The 24,681-nt window shown below is 37.2% G+C and overlaps 1 protein-coding gene across 4 annotated transcripts in view; it reads right to left on the bottom strand.

Annotated features, from left to right (window-relative positions):
* CDK14 (cyclin dependent kinase 14) overlaps nt 1–24,681 on the bottom strand; it is a 334,987-nt gene that overhangs the window by 54,679 nt on the left and 255,627 nt on the right. For 3 of the 4 annotated variants that reach the window (XM_069006789.1, XM_069006790.1, XM_069006791.1), the window contains 2 exons: nt 13,701–13,840; nt 9,469–9,615 (listed from right to left, as the gene is read on the bottom strand). In XM_069006789.1, the coding sequence (XP_068862890.1) occupies nt 9,500–9,615; nt 13,701–13,840 (256 nt within the window). In that variant the 3' untranslated portion in view covers nt 9,469–9,499. Of the gene's footprint in view, nt 1–9,468; nt 9,616–13,700; nt 13,841–19,194; nt 19,506–24,681 lie in introns of those variants that run through there. The other variant, XM_069006792.1, reaches the window with a different exon arrangement.

The raw sequence follows: 24,681 nt of genomic DNA, 5'->3' as shown, positions 1-24,681 counted from the left end.
TATACATGAAATCAATTCCACTTCACAATAATTTTCCCTATTGGGTATTATCTTTCCTCCTCTGCTCCCTCCAGTTAAGCTTGCATCCTGTAACTTGCTAATGAGCTGGGGGCTTTCTGTTCCAGGTGGCACCCCCTGCCTCGAAGTCATGACATTTCCCATTTCGAATGCTGCTGGCATTTTTCGACAGCTCCTGCTAACCAGCCTTTTTGACCTGCACTAAGAGGAACTCATCTGATCGAATGCTCTAACCTGCCAATCACGGCAGCAAATGATCTTCACAGTCACTCCCAAGGCAGGAGGGGGGGAAAAAAGGGAGAGCAAGAGAGGGGGAGTGAGAGAGGCAGCTAGAGAGAGTGATGGAGCAGGCAAGCAGGCAGCCTCTGCAGCTACCTAATGAGAGTACTTTAAGTCTCTGAGGCAGCTGAAACATTGAAAAACTGGTGGGAAAATTAGGACAGAACTGAATGCCTGGCGCTGTTATTATTGCTTTCTTTACACCCTGAGATCATTTTGAAAGCAATACCTCTGAGATGTGCCATTTTCAAAAGAACAGAAGTTAATTTTACCATATAAATAGAAAACAGATATATTTTTCCCTGCCACCATCAATATGCAAACCTCATAATTCTGCTCTGCCAAATGGTGTTCTTTACAGAATTAATTAGGAGCAGTAAGCTCGTTAAATGAGTATCTTCACCTAGGGATGATTATGAATATTTTTTTGTTGTTAATGTAAGCCATAAATAGCACTTTTAACCTAATTTAAATGCTGGCAACATTTACACCTCCGTATTTACAAATGTCTGCTCACAGATACATAAAACAACAAATACAGTATCTGCAGAGTCTAGATGTCATTTCATGAGCTGAAACCAAGCAGAGTCATGATAATGACTCAGTTGTTTTGATTTTGTTCCTTTTATGATGTGACAGATTACTTTGTGCTGAATCTTTCAAGTACACAAGGACAGATTTGTGTAGATTTTCCTTCCCTTCAGATTATAAACTTACTAGATTTTAATACACATGTAACACACATACTGAACAAGAGACGTATTAAAAGCAATTGTAAAATAAAAATTTCAGAAAGAAAACTTAAATAAAAAGGCTGCGATCGTATTGTTACAACAAAAAAAGCCAGAAAATATAATGCACAATTAGTCTTTATATTAACATCAAAAGAGAGTTACAGAAGTGGCTCTACAGAATTAAAATCTAGGTTACTAATGGATCGCCCATAATTACTAATTCAAAATACATACATGGTCCAAAACAACATTAATAATTTATAAAAAGACCACAAAATTATGGAAATACCCAATTTTGTTTCCACTTCTTAAAATATCCAAAGATGCTATTCCAGGGCTATTCTTCTACATTAGATATTTTTATTTGAGAACTTAGTATTTTTTCCTGAAGTTTTTGAGTCTTCCTCCTGAGACTTAACAATTAACACTAGGAAGATGTGGGAAATCCATCCATCCTCATCCCAATTATGGGGCAGAATGAATTGATGTAATTTATTAACTGAATTGTAAACTATTGCTACATTTTTAGGCAAGAATCTTCCCACAACTAGGAGTATTCAGTGCACATTTACTTTAATGGGTGTTGCCTTCAGACCCAATTTTGCAGTCGTTGGTGTAGTTTGTTTATTTCATGGAGAATCAGGCAATGTTAAGCTACAGACCCAAAATGGCACCACAAAGCTTGTCCTCCACAGAAAAAATTCTGGTATGTGAAATTACTAAAATTATTTTTTTCTTTACAATTTGGCCAAAAGTAAAATGTTCTGTTAACTCTGAATGCTGCAAATTGGTGCCTGAGAGGCAATGCCTCTCATTAGCTTTGCTGTCTCTCTGGGTTATGGGCTGTGTGTCAGCACTGGAAGCCTCTGCTTTGTCTGGAAACCTCAGTTTCTCCCCTCCAGTGGTTCCACTTTCCTCTTAGACAAAGCCTAACTGAGGAGTCACGTGAGGAAATAATCCTAAAGGAGAGGTGACTGTCCATGGGATAATAGGGAGAGTTGAGACCTGCTTTTGCCTCCCTCCCAGTCATTGCCAACTAGACTGTTGTCCTCGCCGCATTCAAATGTCATCCCAGACTATCAGCCCACTGGAACTCAAACGGCCTTTCATGCCTAGACACTTCTTAAGCATGAACAGACCACAAAGACTGTCTAGTGGGAATTGCTTGCTATCCTAATATTAATAATGCAATATAGTACACTTTGGCACAGAGCATTCCACCTTTCGTCTCCTAAATTTATGAGCAAACAAACTGGAAAGACAGATAAACAGCACTGCAACTGAGCACATGCATTCATGCAAATATCACTAATATCTTTCCTACAGCATAAATGACTGTAAAATTACAAACCTCTACACTAAAAATTATTTGAAAATGAATCTTCACAGTACTGTAGGCAAGTTATCATGCATTAGAAATGAACTGAAAACAGGCTCCATACTATGCCACGGTACAGGGAAATATGGTATTGTCCTTCTGCAAAAGTTATCCATAACAGTAGTAATGCCTTGTTTTCCTTCTGCCAGATCTGCAGCTGATTTTTCCAATTTAAAAGAAAAAATGTCAATAAATAGTTTTTAAAAAATAATTTCAATAAATATGTAGCCACTAGTTTCACACAGAATGATATAGAGCGTATGACTGCAGGGAAGAAATCAATATCTCCTAGCAATGGAGATTTGAAATACTTGTCCTACCAAGTGGAGTATGTAACAATAAAATGTGAAGACCTTCCCCTCTTTGTTCTGCTTCTTTTCTTTTCTTCTTCCTTCCTAAAGAGAATCCTATGATTTTAGAAATCCTGATTATGCCTACTTATTTCCAGGCATAAATGCTGTCCTGATCTATCATTCTCCAAGTTGGACAAGATTTCATGGCAACTGGTGTTCAGCTTCCTTAGAGAGACCATCCTTCCCAATTCACTTTCCTCTGTGCCTTAGGTTACCAACTTTTTTAACAAAGAAAGTCAAGAGACCATGCATTCTACTACTTAACACAGTCACAATTAAGTGACTGTATTTCATGTGACAACAGACAAGGTGAGCTGTTACAGTACAGAAACACCATTAAACATATTTTCTAAGCCTTCCATTAAAAACATTTTCTAAGCCTTATGAGCTCCTTGACCGGATGGTGGGTTTCCTTTACTGGGGCATACCTGGGGACCCAAGGGACAGCTCTTCCATCCTCAGTGTCCCAATGTCACTTAGGTAAGATGGGCAGTTTATACAAAGACAGCCTGGCACTGGGCAGCTATTTGCTCAGTTCATTTCACCTGCTGTGCAGAGTCCAGAGAATATGGGGGGATTTTCGTTATGGTTGAATAGAGGGCAAAATTCAGTCTATAACTTTCATTTCAGATTAATAGAAATAAGATAATAGATATCACAAGGAGAATGTAGACCACTGCCTGGAGTTTTTCCCTTGTGTGTTATATTTAGGGTATATTCCAGCAGTGTGGTGATCTTATTCTTCAATATTAAGTAAAGCACAGCTGGAAGAGTCTCATAAAGCCATTATGTTGTTAATATAAGAAAAGAATGGCACTGAAAGTACCAGAGAGCCAAAAAATATCTTGGATTCTGCAGTTATCTTTCACAGCTTAATACTAATTTAACATTTTACAAAACTGATGTTACAATTTCAACTTTGTTTAGTACTATCATTACTGGACTCAAACCTAAATTGCTTTCAGCTGCCCACCACAACTGCATCTTATTAGCCTTTTCAGGAAAGCCAATTTATGCAAATCCAGTATTAGTTAAATAATTAAACTGACCCTCAACATTCATGCATAGACACTGTCTGGCACTAAAAGATGCAAGAGAAATTTAAACCTCACATCTTCAGTGCTTAGGCTTCCATCTTTTCAACTGCAGGAGCACAATGACTGTTTATACACATCTATCTGAATCCATCTATTAAAAAAAGCATTAAAAAATTAAACTGCTAACTGATGTGCTTTTATAGCTCTGCTTTTCTCTCCCAATCTGGTTTTACACTGAATTTCAAGATTTCACACATATAAAGCACTACTGGCTACTTTCAGCTTTTGATTAAATCAATAGTGACAAAATCTGGCTGATATGCAGTCTGTCAGTCCAGAATTTCTCTTTTATGCAGCCCTTTCTCCACTGTAATGACTACAGTTTTATCACCTGAAGCTACAGAGATGAGACTTCGATGCATAGTATATGTTTTTCCACAGTGTTTTAGCAACACTGGGATACCCAGAACAGAGTGAATGCAGGGGAGTAGTGAATGAAAATGACTTTTCAATACTGATTGCTGGACACATACACTGCTGGACTACAGCTTCCCTGAGGCTTGACTAGGGCAAGGCAGGCAAAAATTATGTTCCCACACAGCAGTGCTGATGAGACACTCTTAAACAATTTATAAATATAAAACTGAGGATGACAAACAAAAATGAAACTATTTGGATGGAGATGCAACAACAGTCACCTCTCTAGCTAGCAAAGAGAAGAAGGTAATTTTACATAATGATTCTGTGCTGCTGAACACAGCCCATGAGAAGCAATCAAATAACCAGCATTTTTTGCCATTGTAGTGTCACCTCTTCAGCTTTATTCTGTTTTACACAGCTGAGCTGGCCCGAATGACGCCATCGGTCCTGCCATTGGCTGGGCTGGTGTCAGTTGCTGGCTTAAATGGGCACAGAAGAAAGAATTCAGCATCCTGTGATTGAAATTCAGGATTGCTCGGATGCATGCGCATGTGGCGAAGCAATACAAATAAAGACCACTTTTTGTTTTGCTTCAGTGAATTGTCAAAGAGATTTAGAAAGCCAGGGGATCTCATTATGGTAATACAGGTTAAATACTTTAAAAGCATATGGTGTTACCATCCTGAATGAAGCTGTCCCTGCTGGCTCCAGGAAGCAGACAATAGGCCAGAAACACATCTCGTGTCTCTGGTCCACCAATGGGAACTGGGGATTATAAATCACCACAAGAAAACATCACGTGCTATCTGGTATCAGGTAATGCCTTGTCTTTTCAATTACTATTTGACTCATCCTTTTCCAGAGAGGAACAGGCTTTAGCCATGTATTCCAGAAGCCAAATGAAAACAGACCTCTGGAATTTCTTAGGGTCCATTCTTGTCTCAATAAAACAGGATCTGTAAAGAGGGATGACTGTAGTATATACAGTATAATTGAACAAGATATGTAGAGACATGTACTTCCACAGAGATGCTTCCAGCCCACGGTGAAAAAATATCAATGAAAACCATCAAGCACAAAATAAAAACGTTTTGCTTTGTCACAAAACTTTAAAGATACTTAGATATGGTCAAAAGGCCCCATCTAATTCACTGCTGACAGATTCTTCTGTGTGCAGTGATGCTCATTACCACATATTTGCTAATTTTCTCCAGTAGAGAGCAGCCTCAGCATTGACCTTGCTAACTCCAAATGTCAGGTTTTTCCCCATGGGCACTGGAATAAATGTGTTGTCTCTTCTTGGAGCCCAAGACAATGACACAGTGTGGTCCACAAAGACCCTATTAGTAGTCCAAGTCTGACAGACATTATCTAAGTTTTCAGAAATATGTCCCAGGTTACTGCTTTTTCAAGTGGTAAGTTGATTTGTGAGTTGCAAACAGGCAGCTGAAGCACTACAGTATTTTAAAGACAACAGAAATTCTCAGAGATGCACCAGTTTCTGAGGGCTTAAGACAAGTTCTAATCAATGGTGATGGAGCCAATTACAAATTTACTGCCTTTAGTCTCTCTCCTTCAGCAATCTGCCAGAGACTGCTGCTTCCAAAGTTAGCAGATGATGTCTCAACCATTCCTCCCCTAATCTTTTTGCCTTCCTAACCCTAAAGAAAAGTGGATTTAATTCAGTGGGTGCACTATCAGGGCAGTCACATCTGGTAAGTGTGTGAGAGAACAGCAGGAGGTGTTAATTTCTTATCACAGAAAGATTTGGCACAGCATCTTTATTGGGTCTCTCAATTTTATTTCCTATTTCACCCCCAAAACAGGGAAATTAGGAACCGAAGGAAGGAAGGAAGGAAGGAAGGAAGGAAGGAAGGAAGGAAGGACCAAACAAAAGACATAAGACTATAATTTTCTTCAGCACCAGATTCTGGAGGTGGTTGAAGATTGTGTTTCTTTGTGAGTTTCTCTAATAAATTCCTTTACAAAGTATAAATGTATAAAAATATATAAAAAATAAAATCTTTCCTCTACACATGTGTCAGAAGATTTAGCAAGCAACTATCTACAGATTTTTCTCTTTCACAGCATCCTGAAAGATACTGGAATACCTCAAATTCCAGTTCTTCCTAACTTCCCTGCCACCTCTGTATATGCATAAAGTCAACTCACAAAGCTGAGTTAAACACATATATACCAACCTTGTCCAGGAGACAAGCTAGAAACATTTGTTTGCTATGGTTGGTTTGTTTTTTTTTTTATAATCGGATTTATTTCCTTGCAATATTTGCCCCTTCTAATTTTCCTTTATCTCACTAGCTGGAATGTTATCTGATTACGCTTGTTGACATCTTCACATCTTGTACTGTTTGCCTCCATCTCTCTAACTCTACTTGCCTTATTTACCTGTTAACTTCATGGCCCTGGAGAGCTATTGCCATCTTTCCTTCCACTATTCATGCATCTGTTAGCTTCACTGAGCCTTGTGAATGGAGACTTTGACAGAATATATTGCAATAAATACCCCTTCCCTAATGGTACTCTCCTGCTGACTGCAACTGTAGTCTTCTGCTGGAGTAACTGACTCATAACACACCCATTTTCCTGACTGAACATCCTACTTTCCAGCCACTACTCTACTGCTTAAAATCACAGCCACCTGCCATTCACCAGACTTTCTTTTCACATTACCAAAACTGCAGTCTGTTTTCCCAACTCCTTTCATTTTCCACACTGACTCACACCTCTACTTGCTTGGTAGTCTCATCCCTTAAAAGGTTTCCAAGCATTCTAATAATTCCTCACTCAAATCCATTTTCTGTGTCCACAGTTCTCCTACTTCCCCACGTAATTTAGTTTCATCTCATTAATCGCCAGCTCTCCACATGGTACAAGTGAGAGGACCTCTGTTTGGTACTAGTACTTTTCCAGCATTATCTGCTGGTCCCCATCTCATGGCACAAGTCAAATACTGCAGCAGGGAGCTGATATGTTATTGCACTGTTAGCACCTAACAGAACAAAGTCCCAAGCCAGAGTGGAAAACTGTAATCAATAATGTACATGTCTCAACATTTGCTAAGTGGTTTCAGACCTTTCACAATGAAACATGCTATTCTGCATTAAAACTATGGTTGAGCGGCCACAACAGTACAGTGATGTATGTAAAGGGTACATTTGGGTTTTCTCTTTCTGTTCACATATAAAATTTTAAAGCAGTAATTTGTACCTGCTCAAATAGATATTCAGTAAGAACGATCCAATGGTTCTCTTTCTAACTATTTTACATGCTCATTTGCAAATACAAGCCTTCCATTGCGTATTTTATAAATGAAAAATTACATTTGTTTGGAAGCAACAGAAAGGAGGTTCTGTACATGAGAATTGAGATTCTGTACATAAGCTTCTACACAAATGGTCTTTAGCACAGATGGGCACATTCTAAATATACTTTAGGTGGATGATATGTCACGTTAGAACAGACAAGGTTGAAGAGATGTCTGCAGGGACACAGCCCCAGGAAAAGGTAGGGATTAGCTTGTCAATAAAGATGTAAACAGACTGCTCTGAGACAGCCTCATTTCTGACATTAGAGAATCTTAAATGGTTTCTTGGCGAAGAGCTTGTGCAAAAATTGGGGCAGGCTCTCAGCACCAAAATTTGCCTGTCAGGCAAATACTCCGTAACATTACAGGGTTAAAAAACCCAATTGTACATAAGCATACAACAATAAACCCAAATGTAATTCATTAGAGAATGTTATATCTGATATTGAAATAAGCAGACTTAGCTAAATATAGACGTCATGTGAATATCAACTACATTTACATGAGACTATATCTTCAAATAGGTATATGAGCAGCATGTGCATTTCTCTCAGCTCCTAGAACTTCTGTAACAAACTGTTATAATGGACTCAACATGCAAAAGTGATGCCATGATGATTTTTTGCCTTTTCTTTTATACCCTTTTACAACTTCTCTACTCTTAGTGTTTTTAGCCTACATTCTTGGACTTGTTTGTCAAGCTAGGAGACTAGATATTTTAGAAGCTTCGTAGTTAGGGATCAGTGTGCCCCAGACCCCAAGGTCCTCCCCAGAACACATTCTGTAAACTAAGATAGAACCATCCAGGAGAAGGTTCCTTGGGGAGGGGGGCTCACTCGAGCCTCTCATTGGGGAATTTTTGATAGATATGCTGATTATTAACACCTATAATGTTATATCAGATTTTTTGTGGGTGTGCATTGCAGTGTGCATTGGGGTGCATTCCATCTGGATGTAGTGCACCTAAGGATCCTAAAATAAATACTGAGGTAAAATCCCTTTTTCCCTTTTAACCGTGTTTGACTCTTGATTTTAGGACCAGGAAAAGGCATCAAAAGCAACTGTGTCTTTAAAAACAAACAAGCAAAAAAAGGGCAGGCCTTGTTTTTTTGAATGAAAAGAATCTGCACTTTAGGTATTTTGTTAAACACTCTGGTATGAAACCATTTAGAGAAGCATAATAAGCAAAGCAGCTATATAAGGGAATACTGCTAACCTGGAAGAGTCTGCCAAGTGCTAAATCCCACTGAACAAACACTGGGGTGCTGCATATAGGCAGAAGACAATTAATGCCACTATATAACACCACCATTGCCTTGCTGTAATTTGGTAAGTAGCCTCTCTATTCACTTGGCCTTCCCAAGCTCTGTTCTACTCTTAGAATACAAGAAGTCATATTACACACTATTTCACTGCTGAATAACTATGGTTAAACAAAACAGTATTAGTTGATCCAGTGATATAGACCATAATCACTACATGACAACACCTCTCTCCCATCAAGAACATCCTTCTGCTATCAAGACTACCAACCTACTAAATAAGAGAACCAAAGAATGGTTAGGGTTGTGAGGGACCTTAAATCACAGAATCATAGAATTTCTTGTCCTTGCCCCAAAGTTTAACAACACAACTGGCAAGAGGTATTTTCTCTCTACGTATTTAACCAGGGGAATAAAAAGTATCAGTCCAAATTAAAGGCAAACTATTGTTTAATATACTAGCACCAATTTCTGCAGTATTTTCAACCTGTCAGTGGCCCTCATTCCTGCTCAGAACTTACACTCTTCATATGGACTGTAAAACTGTGAAAACAGAGTATCAGCCTGCACATGGACATGTGCAGTTGAGTTTTGTATTTTGTTTCTCTAAAGATAACTAAAGAGCATTTTCAAATATGTCCTTTCCAATAACCATGTCTTACCTGCATTATCAGTTGTGAACATAGGTATTCTTCAATGTTTGCTGTTTGATAGACCTTTGCCATAACTATTGTTTTTTCCAAAGGCTCTCATGCTTTCTCCAGTCTCTGGCTGTAGTCTTACATTCGGTACAGTAAAAATAGAAGACACTGTAAAAAAGAGTCTCAGTTCAGAAACTGTGATTTCTTTTTGCAGTAAAAGCAGTAATTTAAAAATAATTATTTAATATATATGGCAAACACAACACAGTAGATATATACAGCTTTTACATATACCAACTATTTCACTGTACAAATTCTTAATGGGAAAAAGCTGAATGCATCATGATGGAAGTTGTATGATGCAAATATTCTTAACTGTATGCATCTTCAAAAAAATCTGTTTCCAGACTGTGTGTGTTTATTTGTGCTCTACACCACTATACAATTAATAACTTCCACTTTCAAATTTCTGCTGAGAGAACTTAGAAATAAATAAGAAGGTAAAACATGCAGCAAGGTTTTTCAATAATTTGATATCACATATTACATCTTCAGAATCTTGATATCAGATTCAATTCAGTAGAACTGAACTATCTTGTTTGACTTTCTTTTTTGAATTACTAAAAAGACAACTAGGCTTGTTAAAAATATCCCAACAACTCAAAAGTCTTTTACGTGAAGCAATCCCCTTTTGCATGAGCTAGAAAAACCTTGACAACTTCAATGTCACACCAGGCAAACAATTATTAGGAGTCATGATGATAATAATCACAGGAATCAAACTGCAAATGGTTAAGGACTCACACATTGATAATATGAAAACGCATTTCTACTTAGGATGCCTCACTCTGATGGGGAAAATCAATGACTTTTAATATATCCTGAAAACAAACCTTCATATAACAATATCCTCAAGAGAGCTGCCACTGCATGATTCCATAAGGAAATGTTAAAGAATTAATCAGAGATGTAAGAGTTTTCTTTTTTGCACTAACAGCTGGCATACCTGTAAGTTTTTGGAACTACTTTTTCATCTATATGTCTTTAAAAAACCTGGCTATTGCTTTATGCACAGACCTTCCCACTGTAGTTTGACATCTCAACTTGCATTTCTCATTCTGCTATCCTCAGTAACACACATTGTTACACAATTGTTACACGTTACATTGTTACACATGATAGATATTCTATGCAAATAAAAGAGTATGAGTCTCAAATATAAAAGTAGAAGAGTGGGAGGACTGATCTTTTTTTTATATATAGAAAATAACAAGTAGACATATTTAGTAAAAAGGATTAATCCATAGATTACTGCTCAGTTTTGAGATGAATGAAAGTTATGCTGAATCATAAATTGCATTGTATTCCTAGACAAGGTGTTTTTAGCAGAACAGCACTACTCTTACATTTTTAATTTACTATTTGCAAAAACTGAGTGGCCACCTTTTAGACAGAGCTTATCTGGAAATTGAACTTCCAACCCAAATGAAATTATGCCTTGACTTGAAACTAAACCAAGTAAAAAAAGCAAAATCATCCTTCTCACATAAACTAACTTTGCACACATTTTTAAAATAAACACCATTAAAAATTATACTGTAAAGTATTACATAGAATACAAATACACAGTACTAAAGGTCAAAACCCAAACAGAAAGTCAAACACTTCATTTTTACTTTTTCAGTGTAGGCAGAGTCACCATACTTTTGTGAAATAGTGTGATTCCAAGGAAACAATTTTCTGATGGAAAATCATTTGACTGATTCATTCTATTTGCCTTTCTACCCACATATGAGTCTTTCCCTGGTTTTTAGCGCTAAATCCCCAAATTTGCGATTCACCATTAGGACCAAATTGGACAAAATATGATGAATACTATTCACTTCAGAGACTTGCAAAATCACAGTGGTGTCCGAATTACAAAGCAATAACTTTGTTTGTACATAAAGACTCAATATGTTTATAACTATATTTCATTAACTATCAGTAGTGTTTCTTGATGTAAAATATTAGCACAGAGAACTAGAATCACAAAAACTGGTAATTTCACTACACAGTAAACATTTTCCCAACTCTCCAAAGTATATGAGCTCTTTGTTTTGTAAATATGTTTACAAGTATATCCAAGTCATACTAAATAGAAATGATTGTAGTATTTGATACTGGGATTGTCCTTTCTTGCATCTGGATTTATGCTTCATAATGATTATCTACTAGACACAGAAATAGTCTTTCTGTAACTCAAATTTTTACTGGAGGCATTTAGAAGAACCTTGCTTTAAAATATAATGATTTTTCATCTTTATTCTCCCCCCTTCAAAAGGTTTCACTGCTCCTGATGTTTAACGTTATGCAAAGACGTGTTTCTGCCAATGAATATCGCCTTATGGTTATGCTTCTGCAAATAACCTGCTGTGAGCTGATAAAAGGATTAATGCAGCCAAAATTCTTAATCTGTGAAATTACAAATTAAATTCTCATATTAAAAATACCACCCTGAGGTATTTTTTGTGGTTTTAATTCCCCTCTGGTGTTCTGCATACATTGTGCTTGTTAATGACTAGGACGAGACTGTCTCTGTTGGCAGCCTGCTGCAGAGTGATAATGTGTAGGCATTTACTTCACTGATAGAACTGGATTTAACCACTGACTGATAAACTAAGTGGCAAGTGGGTAATAAGTCCATATTAACAGAAAAGTACTACTGCAGAATTCAGAATTCAAAATCCTGGCTAGACTAAATCACACAGTCAGAAGGATTGAGATGTCATCACTGCAGAGTGATTTTTGTTTTCCATTTAGTGGAAATAGGATAAATGAACTGGCATTCTTGATGTTTCATTAGTCCTGAAGAAAAGAATCTCTTTGCATCAGTTTCTACAAAGGCAGACTTTCAACAGCAGCATTAATTTACTCTGAACCTTTAAATTTTCTCCTTATCAAGTACCACAGTCAGCAAACTGAGTAGTTGGTCACCATGGCAGAGGAGGAAACTGGGGATCTTTTTGCAGAGCAAGAACACAGTCTATGACAGTGATGGACAGAAATTATTGGCGCTATATTGATTTTAATGTTCATATTCCACAAATGGGAGAGTGCTCTTTAGTGCAGAGCTGGGAGTAGGGTACTTGGACAGCGAAGCCACAGAACCATCTCAAAGTATGACTACTACAGTTGTTAAGGATGGAAAAGATAAACTTTAGGAAGACAAAAGTTTTTGTACCAACACTGCTGTAAACATATTCTATTGTGGATGAATATTCAGAAAGAGATCTTAGCTTTTAAATCAGCTGTAGTTACACACGCATTGTTCCATTGTTGCATCTCTGAATTTTCTGCCTTGAGGTACTGGATTTAGCTCTTTTGCTAATGGATGCATGTTTGAAAACAGAAAAGAACATACAGTGCTGTAATGCAAGCATGCATCTCTTCACCATACTGAGTTAAAGCAAAATGCTGACCATTATTCCCTTGTGAAACCTTTTTTTAATAACAGAACCTTCTGTGAATAAAAAATATCATTCATTATACTAACTTTTTCCCCGAATAAATAGTATTGTGTTTTTAACACTGAAAAACAACATGCAGACATATGATATAAATGATTTAAAATTACTAAAAAGATAATTGACAGTATACATGATGATAGGAACATTTCTGCCAAGTCAACTGGAATGCATTCTGTTTAATAAAAGAAGCGAAAGGATGTATGTAAATAGTGAAAGCATTCTTAGTTAAGAACATCATCTGCCATCCTCTTCGTACACAGTCTAATTCAGCAAATTAACTGATTGTTTACTTTGTGCTTCTCAGACTTCTGAATGCTGAGTCCTTTCTTAAAGGTTACTGTTATAACACACAGAGATTCTGTGAATCAAACACAGCTGGATTTTTATCCCGTGTGCTGCAGCTAGTTAAGAAGTACTGTATGTTATAAAGTGAAAAGCACTAAATATGTAAATTGCATTCCTCCTTTTGCTTTATGACAATTCAGAGAGTTCTATTGGCTCCACACATAATCAAATACAAAGATAGCAGGCTGCAGACTGCAGAGCAGAGATAGCAAAAAAAAAAAAAAAATCTAAATCTATTTTGTCCTGTGTCAAGCTAACTATGTAATTTCAATCTACACAATTGTGTGTGTGGCTGTGTGTGTCCATGAAGCTGTCTGCATGTGAGGGTTAGCATACACACGTGCATCTGTCTGAACTAGAATCTTTGTTTTTAATCGATTTGGAGGTGGTTATACTCACTGTCAGTTAACTCCCATAGCCGTGGGGGCAGATCACTGAAGTACTCATGGCTCAGAGCTGCCTGTGCTGACAATCTGTTCTTTGGGAAACACTGGAGTAGTTTGGAGGCTAGATCTTCTGCATGGTTCACACAGCTCAGCCTGAAACACAAACAAGAACATTTTTCTGAAAAACAGTATCATTTTTCTGTTTACTAATTCCATCTTCAGTCAGCACAGTTGAAACACCAAACCTTAATAGCCAGGAGCACTACCAGGAAAGCTATTCCTCTGGTTATGGAGTTGATGAATTATTTCTGTATTGACAGCTCAAAATTTATACAAATTTTACAACTACAGGGCATATAATATGCCATATCACATATGCCCTGCCTAGCATGCTAAAGCATCATGAGCAACAGCATCTTGAAAGCAACTGTTTTGATCCTTCCATTTACATTTTATTGAGCATACTGACAGACTGAAAAATTGCAGTGCTGGAAACAAATGCTTATTACCATCTAAATGCATGAAATCCAAGCTTAAAATAACAGCAACATTCACACAACTTTGTGAAGTATCAAATTTTAAAATCCAGTGATGCTTAACATGCAACACATGCATCATGTTTCACAAAGACTTTCAGGAAGTACTGACTTCTTACTTGTTCATATATTCACATGGCAGGGAGTTGGCTCTTCATTAAGTGTTAATGCAATGCAAACATTAAATTTAAGTGAGTTATCTTTTCTAAGCTTCCTACAGAAATCTGAGAAAACTTACTGTTTCACCGGGAGCAAACTCCTTGGGAATATTGCAAGAAAATATAATCTAAAAGTAATAGACTTGAAGGGAAGAGAATAAAATGGTAATCAGCAAGATGTGGCCTGGGTCTAGTAACCTATAGCTGCCTCCTAAATTTCTAAATCCACCAAACTTTTTGTAATATGAAGTCAAAAAAATATGTGATGAATCTTGTCAACATCATGTTGCTATTATTATTAGGAAACTTCATAAATTCAACCATGCCTTTGCTCAGTAAAGATCTCTCATTGGGTAAATGCTGAAGTCTATAAAAGGTTTTTTCCATGGACTGGTTTCCTAAAGCCACTAGATAGTAGATTGCAGTCCAAAATAACATAGCATTTGAAAAAGATTATGTTATCCTCTAAAATCAATAATCCTACAGCTCATGTCATGCAAATATTCATTTTTGTCAGCTCAAGCTGACTTTCCAGAAAAAAAATTCAATAAGATGGATTAAACAGCATTACTCTTTTATTGGGCTGACATGGCATGATTTATATGAATCCGTATAGGCGCAGGTGAAAACTGTCTCCTCAACAGGGAACAGACAACACTGAAAACACTAAATAACAAAAATAGTTACTACACTGAGAACTTTAAGTTACAAATGTCAGACACAACTTTTTGTCCATGTCCATTCTAGAGTCAGTGTCAAAAATAAAAAAATTGAAAGTCAAAAGCATCTCTACTCAATTATGTACTGGCATATGGATTATATGCTGATATTTGCAATCATTCAAAAAATATGCCACTGGCTGTCTTTTTAATTTCTAGCAGCTGTATGCTAGATAGAAATTTGAATACTGTGCCTATCTGATCTCTTCTTGAGAACTGGCAGGATATGTGTCCAGAAATTACCCAGGGATGAATTGCTTAGGAGTGCTGACCACTTTAAGACATTTATATCTCATCAATAATAATCTTCTTGAATTCCCAGGATTAGATATCAGAATTGCTATTTCAGGTTAAACAGATGCTGAACTCCAGTGTTTCTGATGGGCACTTTTTTCTGTTTTCATTTCCAGTTTGTGACAAAAGAAAAACATCTTGAATGAGTCATTGCTTATAAATTACATCATAAATTAGAATAATTCCAGACAATTTAAACTACCAGATTGTTGCAAATGTTCATTAAACTTTTGTGAAAATTACAGATAATTTCATTACAGAACACAGCAAAATACCAAGACAAAAGGTTATTATTAATGAAGAAAAGGAAAAGGAGGGGCAAATATTCAAGGAGAATTGGTATTAATTCTTCTACACATCCAAAATTTCCATGGAATTTGGTGATGGTGATTATACTGAGTCTGTGAGGCCTGTCTTGAGTCCTAATGCCCCCTGCACCAATTAATCATTCAGAGGTTCTGTCAAACCATTTCACCAATGTAATTTTTTGCCACAGAGGTAGCTGCGAGCTTTTTAGGAACTATAGTAAACCAGCTCTGTCTTGAATGAGAACTAATGTTAATTCAGAAAAATGCAGTCACTTAAGTAGTGAAATATTACCCTCCAATATAAGAATTACACCATTCCTTTGCTGATCCACATATAGTGGATATGCTAATTAAGTAAGGCAAAGCAAAGCAAAAGAAAATAACATTCAAACATTAACAAATTCTGACATGCAGGTGACATTATGGATGACATCTGTAGATCCTTGAAGAGAGTGATGCTGACATTTTGACTGTATTAATGGTCACCAGTGTACCTGGCATGCTGCTAAGATTTTTTTTGCAAGAAATTCTGAATAACTAATATAAATTGAAAGTGTTTTGAATAGGAACAGTTTAGAAAGACAAAGCCACCTTCCCAGTTTAGACACAAAAAATATGTGTTTGCTGAAATCAGTGGAGAAACCAAAGATAAACATCAAATAATCAGCAGATTATACATTAACATAATATAAATCCAACAAAAATATCTAGGGCTGCAAAATGATCACATCAACTAATTAAATAACTATAAATAAAAGAGTCCTAATTAGAACTGGTTTTATAATTAATAAATAGAAAGAAGACAATTCATTGCACAGTCTGAAAAAATAGTTTAATCTGCTATAACTATTAGAAATATCTGCCCTGATCACATTCCAGGTAGTGCTAGGGGTGTGGGGTTGGTGTTAGTTGTTTGTCAGTGCTTTGAAGATTCCAGTTGCTACATTATTAGTATTATGTTTCCAAGCATTTATAGATTTTAATCTCAGAAGGGACCATAACGATCAAATATCACCTCTTGTGTAATACAGGCAAAAGAAGATCATCCAAACAACTCTTGGATCAAACCACCACTTTCACCTAGCTCAGCTGTATCTGTGAAGTTCTACATTAAAATTCCAATTTTGTTTACGGACCTTTATGCAGCAATGAAAAAATTCTTCTCCAAAACTCATGTCTTCTGCAAAGGTCACTTCTGGAAATCACTGGGCACCACAAAAAGCATATGCATGTGGGCTCCTAAGGTTGTCAGTATTAAAAACTGATGCCTCAGTGGAATGCATGACTAATTTTGCTGCTTTGTTTAAAGACAAGCTATTCTTTACTTATGAAAAACGTACTGTATGATCATGTATTAAAATTACATCTGCTACACCAGAATTGTTTGGAAAACCCCATTTAGCACATAACCTCTGTGGTCAGAACATCAGAAAGATTGCTTTGTTTCTATTTTCTTTTTTTTTTTTTTTTTTTTTTTTTTTGCCAATAGTCTCTTTAAAATATCCTCCTTAAAACATTAACAATTTGTCTGATTTAAATTTGAAACCTGACTCCTCAATAGAGACAAAGGCTAAATTTTCTGATGGGGTTCAGTAGTTAAATACCTAACACAGAAGTTAACAAAAACAACTGAAGAAAAAAAAAGATTTCATTTTTAAATACACCTCTTTCAGTACGAGACAGGATGGAATTTCATACAATATGGCTTTGTGTCTAAAACATAATAGCATGTTTTGTCTCACAGCAGTTGGGCCATATAGGAACTTGGCATGCATGATATGGCAAGTCTCAATATTCACGCTTCAGTTACTGTCACACTAATCACTGAGGAATAGTTACTAGCCATGACAGCATACATACTTTCAGAAAACGTGGTGTACAGCAGAATACAGAGAAACCTTTGGCAACGAGCATTAAATAATACATAGATATTGTTTTGAGAAATACTGGGAATATTTTTACACACCTACTCTGATGACATTTGTGAAACACATTGATTTTCAATTTAATCCCAAATGCTATATACAGCATCAGCTCAAGAAAAACAAACACCATATGAACCTGTCTCACTTGAAACTTATATGAATCTGACTAGACTTGAGCAGTTGTAAATCTCATTGGATTACAAGAATTTGATTTAATTTCAGAAAACAGGCTTAAATGTCTTTCTACTGCAGAGAAAGGTCAGTATTTGGTCAAGCAGAACATGACTAAGATCACTGAAGTTTGGTTTAAGCTCTGGAGAAAAAAAAAGTTTGGGGCATGTGCAGTGAACTTCTGAACTTGGAGTGGTTTGCTTTTAAATGCAATGAAGAAGGCAGTTCAAATTCACATTAATAATTAAGACAAATGGGCATTAAAACAAATGGAGATAATATGCTGCCTATATGCTCCTAGCAGCACGAGGTAAATACTTCCCAAAGCAAAAATCATTTACTTTGCACATTTTCCATGTGAAGATACGATTCTTGCAGTGTATCATTAATTCATTTCTCGACTGGCATTTATAGCATGGCCTAGAGGAGTGAGGCACCTAATTCCCTTTGGAAATCTCAGCTGGTTCTTTATTCTAAGCAAACTCCTGCAACCTGAAATGCTGAAAGACAAAACCACAGTTAACCTGAACAATCACAACATTTAACAGAGTTTAAAGTTTAATGGTATGAAGAGAACTGACAAATTGGTGTAAAATAGGCAGGCCATATGGCAACCCTCATGGCTCATTTCACAGAGGATGCTCTGGTCCCCTCAACAACAGGGCTCCTGTACAGTCCCTGCGGTACCTCACCTCCCAGTGCACTGCCACAATGGCAGTATTCCCCATTTTCACCCACGTCTGCTTGAGGACAGCAATCTTTCCCCCTCATCCCAGGCTTTAGCCTCTCCTAAGTTCTGTACTAAACTGTACAACACCATGTATGGTAGTTAATACTTCCTTTGCAAATTCATTGTCTTCTAACCAGCTGATAGAGAAACGTTCTCATGTGCCTTGATAGTTTATACCTCTGAATATACACGTGATCCTAGTAGCAGCAGCTATGTGAAACACAAATCAGAGCAGGGCCTACCTGAGCAGCATTTCCCTTTTATGCACTCCAACAGCCTGTTCTGTTGTTGCCACCATGCCGAGAACACCTACCGTCTTCAAAGCCCTGACGTGCCAGCTCCAGCGTGCAGGAGCTGCTTCCCTAACGTGCCTGGTGTGCCTCCACGGAGCTTTTGTAGAGTTTATTTAGCCATCAAGAAACCACCACAACAAGTGAATGCAAGTTTTGATGTGAGGCTTTTAGCTTTTGATACAGATGAAGGCATAAAGTGGTACCTCAAGATGAGAATCTAGCAGAGCAAAGATGTTACCATTTTTTCAGTGTTTTACACAAAGGGTACCGAGGACTAAAACTGATGAACAAAGCGAGACAAAACCATCTGAAGGCTTACTGAAGCAGAGTTTTACTTGTTGCTGATCAATCACAGAATACAGTATTTGCTCTACAGTACAATATAGAGGTACTTCAAGCCAAACTATACAATAAATAATACAATCAAGCAGAGCCCCTGTGACATCTCAGTTTGGATTGCACCCCACACTTGCACGGGGATGCCAACAGCGGTCCTGGGTTGTGCACATTCCTTAAAAAAGGCATGTCTCCAAACACCTGATGCCCCTCTTGCTCTTCCCAAATTGAGATGCTGGCAACAGTTTAGATTCAGAAACACTGAGCTCTCTACATATGCAGGGTGAGAAAATCCAGTCTCCAGGCTCCCTAGGCCATCACTTTAATTGTACTCTTCTAGCTCAGCACCTGAATAAAAGCAAGATTGCCACGTTAGCACAACATCATGCTCTTGGATGAGCTAGGCTGGGACAAAGCCTGCACTAATGTGGCTATACTGCTCCCAGTGTCTGTCCTTGCTCTGTGCTCCTGTTCAACACTGCACTCCACAGTCTTCAGACCATCATGATTTCCATGGTGGTGTATGAAACCATCTCTTTGGAAATTTAAAAATTAGTTTGATCTTTAGTTTGATTAGTTTGACCTTTAACTATATTACCATATTACAGCATGAGCAGTCTTATTCACTGAAGTACTGAAAAGGTGGTCAAAATATTTATTATTACAATAAAAGCCATGACAACCAACGGTAAGTATTCACTGATATGGAACAGAGATAAAAATAACAGTGTCAGTGTTTGATTCCTTGGCATTGCTGATAGTGCCAATGTAGCAGAGGTCAGTGCCCCATTTGGAAAGCTGTGAAGGTAAGTTCATTCAGTGCATTCCAGGAAGGTAATAAGAACCCTGGCCTGTCTGAACTAATTCTCACTTGACAGTCGCACAGATGCCGTGAGTTGGAAAGCAGCCAAGGTGAATAGCATTTCATGAAAAAAGGTGAACGTGACAAATGACAGTTCTAACAATATAGACAACTAGGTTTTCTATTTTAATTAATATAGATTTAGCCCTAGGTATATAATGGCATATACAGATTTTTAAAAGAAGCTACTGACCCAGTAGGTAAACCAAAATTACAGTTGCAGCTCCTGAACTTCTCAGAACAGAGAATTAAGATGCTTAAACTGCTCGTGAGTCACATTAGGCTTCAGAGACTCATTTTGGTCACACCTAAGCTAGACAATGAAGTGATCCAACCTCTCAAGGTGATTCGCTTTTGACAATAGCCATTATGCTCAATTACAACTTGATCATTTGTATGTGTCATCACTGAATGCAACTCAAGATAAAAGCTTAGATATGAGTCTATTTCTCCCTGATTCTTTTGCACTAGATTTGATATGTTTTAGTGTCTGTTTCAGATGTGTTACTGTATTTCTTCAACACAACCATGCTTGTGATATCCAGCTTAGAAGGACTGCTTCACAGACAAAGCAGAACATTAACACCATTACAGAACACACCACTTTTAAAAACTGAATTTGGTTGATGTGACGTTTAAAGGCTAAGCTTTAAAGAGTCAATATACGACAGACCTAAAAGAATCCTGAGTTTTCTTCTTCTGTATCCTGACAGGCACCCAGGGTAGTTCTTGCTCTGATACCTCAGAATAAATATGCTGAGTTACAAAACCTTCCAAAGAAAGCAGGCACCAACTATTGACAGCTCTGGTCAGGAAGGTTGCTTATACTGTTCATTGACAATATTGCAGACATTTTTCCTACTCGCTCCTTCCACTTCTGACACAGAGTAAGGTTTACATTTGATGTTTGGCATCTTTTTGCCAGGATAACACATGCTGGAGCATCAAATGAAGCAAGGAGTATGGAGTCTACATGGTAGACACTAAAGTGAAGGAAAGCTTATTTAAACAGCAACATAAAATATATGTCCAGTGATAACATACCCTAAGGTATTGAGAATGTGGTTTTCTGTGATATGATCACATAACTTCCTTAATTCCTAGGAATTCTGAGATTGTGATAGTCCATGCAACATGACTGCTGGGTACAGTGTTTGCTACTGTTTAAAATCAGAATTAACTCATTAAACTAAAAGAAGACTACCTTAAGTAATTCACATTATTTCACTCAGTTTTCAGCAGTTTCTCTTAGATACAGGTATTTCTCAGAAAAAGTATTTCCTAAGAAATTTTAATTAGAATGTGCATTACCATTTTGTCCCAGAAAGAATTTAGCAATTACTTCTTTTTGATTTTACATGCCACCATCAATCAACTATTTTAATTCTTTCAGGATCCCAATTAGGCCAGTATTAAAGATACTAATTATGGAAGACATAGGGCATTACTTACACCACAACAGACCACTACTGAATATGCCAGATTTAAGTTTACTGGAATATCTTTGGTAGCTGTAAGTGCAATTAATGAAGAAAAACAACACAGTGGTGACATCTAGTCAGAAGCTTTTGATTATTTTGAAATTCTTTAAAGGGCGTGAATCTTCTGATCAAGGTGAATGTTTTTTAAAGGCTGTCTTTGTAACCATGGAAAATAAACAGAGCCAAAAATAATTACTAACACCCCAATTATTTTATGAGCTATTATTTCACCAGAAAATGAAGAAAATATAACTTTAATCCTGAACAAAACACTTCAAGGTTTATGTTCTCTATAAACCTTTCACTGAGAACTGAAAATATAAGTTAGTAATGCAATAAATGCCCTAACAAATATATCAGATTTTTCACTTAATGCTTTTTACAGGCTTAAACCAAACTGAGTGAAAGAAAATCACCTTTTACAGTCTGACTCTCAAAGGAAGAATGCCTTTCTGTTATGCTTTTTAAAATAAGGCATGGTGAATTTATATCAACTTCAGTGAATCTTCGGGCATGATAAAAGGAAGAAAATATAGCAGTGGAGTAAACATTCCATAGTATTCTTTCTTCACATATTTATTTCCTCACTGGCTGAACACAACCAAAAAAAAAAAAAAAAAAAAAAAAAAAAAAAGAAAAAAAAGAAGGAATAACCCCCCACTCCCAACACAGAAATAGCTGAAATAAACCTTTGGCACACAATGCAGTCAAAGCTCTGTGCTTTTCCTCATCCCACCCTCGACCCCAAATCCCAACCTGAATTGCTTCTCTCCAAATAAATCCATGCAAAAGATATTCTGAAGAAAAAGAAACAAAACCAAACAAATTTCAAATTTGTTAAGTGGGTGCACCCATTAGGGACGTAAAAAAAGTCTTCCTTATTTTCCCTTATCCAGCTGTCTTTCTGGACCTATTGCCTTTAGAAAACAAACAAAACAAAGACAGAACTAAGTGCTAGTAAATAAACATTAATATTGCTCTATGAATCCCTACCCTCTTGTCTGATATTTTATCATCTTGGGTTTGAGAAGTTTTAATTTCATTCTAATGTAAATAAGAACTGGTCTGTTTGCTCAGTGCTTCAACAAGAATTTGCTACAAGGTTTGCAGCATGCAGGCAGTGCCCCGAGAAATGTGACCTTGCTTTAGTCAGTGAAGCCAAAGATCATTTATCACAGTTAACCTACAAATCTGTCTTGCTGGGGCCTCAGATCCATCAAGCACTTGGAAGCAGCTACTTGTCCTGTCCTCCCACCGCTGCCTAAAACATTGGATGGGTCTGATCTTTTCTATTACTGTACACCTCTCCGCTAATAAAATATATTTTTGTGGATATGGAACTAACAGGACTACTTTGTATTTATTTATACAGCTCATTAAAGGCAGATAGAGATTTGGAGGCAGAGAATGCCCCAAGCCTGGAAAGCTCAGGAAGACAGACCCCAGGCATATGCATGTATTTAACTTTATGCAGATGAGTTGCCTGGCTGAACCCAATGAGACTGAGCAATTATGTAAAAGCAGGCATCCCGGTCCTTTTGCAACTATACTGCTAAGCTAAAACACAACAGGGAAATGATGCAGGACTAGTAAACTCTGAGAGGAGGAGACTGAAATGGTTGTAATGAGAGCATATGGGCAATATATTCAAGCTATGCAGTCAAGAATATTTTATTATGTATTATTATGTCTGTATTTAGACAGACTTACATCACATAGGACTAGCTGCAGCTCCCTGACCCTCAGGCATTTGGTTCAGGCAATGTCAGGAGAGAACACAGGATAGGACACCACATTCACACCAGCACTGCGTTGTAGAAAGTACCATTCCTTCTCCAGATCCACTCTCCCAATTCAGAACACCACTTTCTCTTTACATTAATGGAGACAGAAACTTTCTAAAGTGAATATTAGGTCCTCTTTGAGCAGGGAGAACCAGTCAGACTGAGAATCCAGTGACTGACACCAAAGGCAGTAATACTTGTTAAGAGACAAATATGCTTGTGTTAATGTATGAATTGACTTTGGACTTGAACAGGGGAAAAAAAACTAGGTTTCCTAGGCAGGGACCACCATGGAAGGACAAAACAGTGATCTCTCTAGTATGCAGTTTGGAGAAAATGTAACATTATTTCCCACTGATTTTTTTAAAAGAGTGAAACCTTTCATATCCACACATACCTATATTGAAATGTCAGTTTATATTTGAATTTAACACAAGCATTTATGCCTTTTTATCTATAAACATCTTGGAGGTGAATCACCAAGTCACAAACTCCATCTATTTTAACTATCACTACTACTACTGAAATATGTATATCTTCAGTGCCTGTACTTACATATGTGTGAGGATGCAGTGCTACCTGACACTCAGAAATTGGCTTTCAGTAGGGAAGAACTCAACCCTGAACTATTTTTGCAAATCCTATCCTGTCAAAGTATCATGAAAGAGAGACAGCTAAGCAGGGAGTTACTGCTATTTAGGCATAAATCAGCATAGGTGATTTAAGAACTAAAATCAAAATTGGTATCTATAGTAGTGACCACTAAAGGTCAGATTTCCCAAAGAGCCAACTCTCACTAAAAATTGACTGCCAGCTGAGCTCAGGAGACTTCTAACAACCCAAAAAAGCAGGTGGATTTTCAAAAGATACTGCACACATGGAATTGTGGAACCCATGGAGCTCTGGTCAAGTGTGCTGTCATTGAATTCGATGGGCAGGTAAATAAACATCTGGGTCTCATTTTATGGTGTTAAATGAACATCAAGCTTTTGCAAAAGCAGATATTTGAGGCAGACAAGTTCTAGCAGGTTCCAAACTGAGAACAAGAAGCTTGGAGTCAAGGACTGCAAACAACTGATAAATTCACTATCTGGGCATAAGCCCATCTGATTCCCAGAAAGGAAAGCAGGAGTCTGCCTGAACTATCAAGGGGACAGGAGAAGTCTTAAATATGAGAAAGGGATCACTGACATAAAAATACAGAGTAAGAGCTTTGTGAAGAAAGAGAAGAAGAGGCAAAATTTTGGAGGATTTTGAGAATAAGGGGCTCAAAAATGAGGGAGTGAAAGAGCCAGTGTTGGGATGAGACTTAAACAATAAAACAACAACAACAAAAAAGAATTTACTGGTTGCTTTTTATATGATCTGAAGAAGGATGTTGATCAGGAGAGGACATG

Source organism: Aphelocoma coerulescens, chromosome 2 (assembly GCF_041296385.1).
Source record: "Aphelocoma coerulescens isolate FSJ_1873_10779 chromosome 2, UR_Acoe_1.0, whole genome shotgun sequence".
Classification (NCBI taxonomy): domain Eukaryota; kingdom Metazoa; phylum Chordata; class Aves; order Passeriformes; family Corvidae; genus Aphelocoma; species Aphelocoma coerulescens.
Note: the sequence above shows the minus strand (reverse complement) of the source record. Positions and strands in the feature narration are given on the sequence as shown.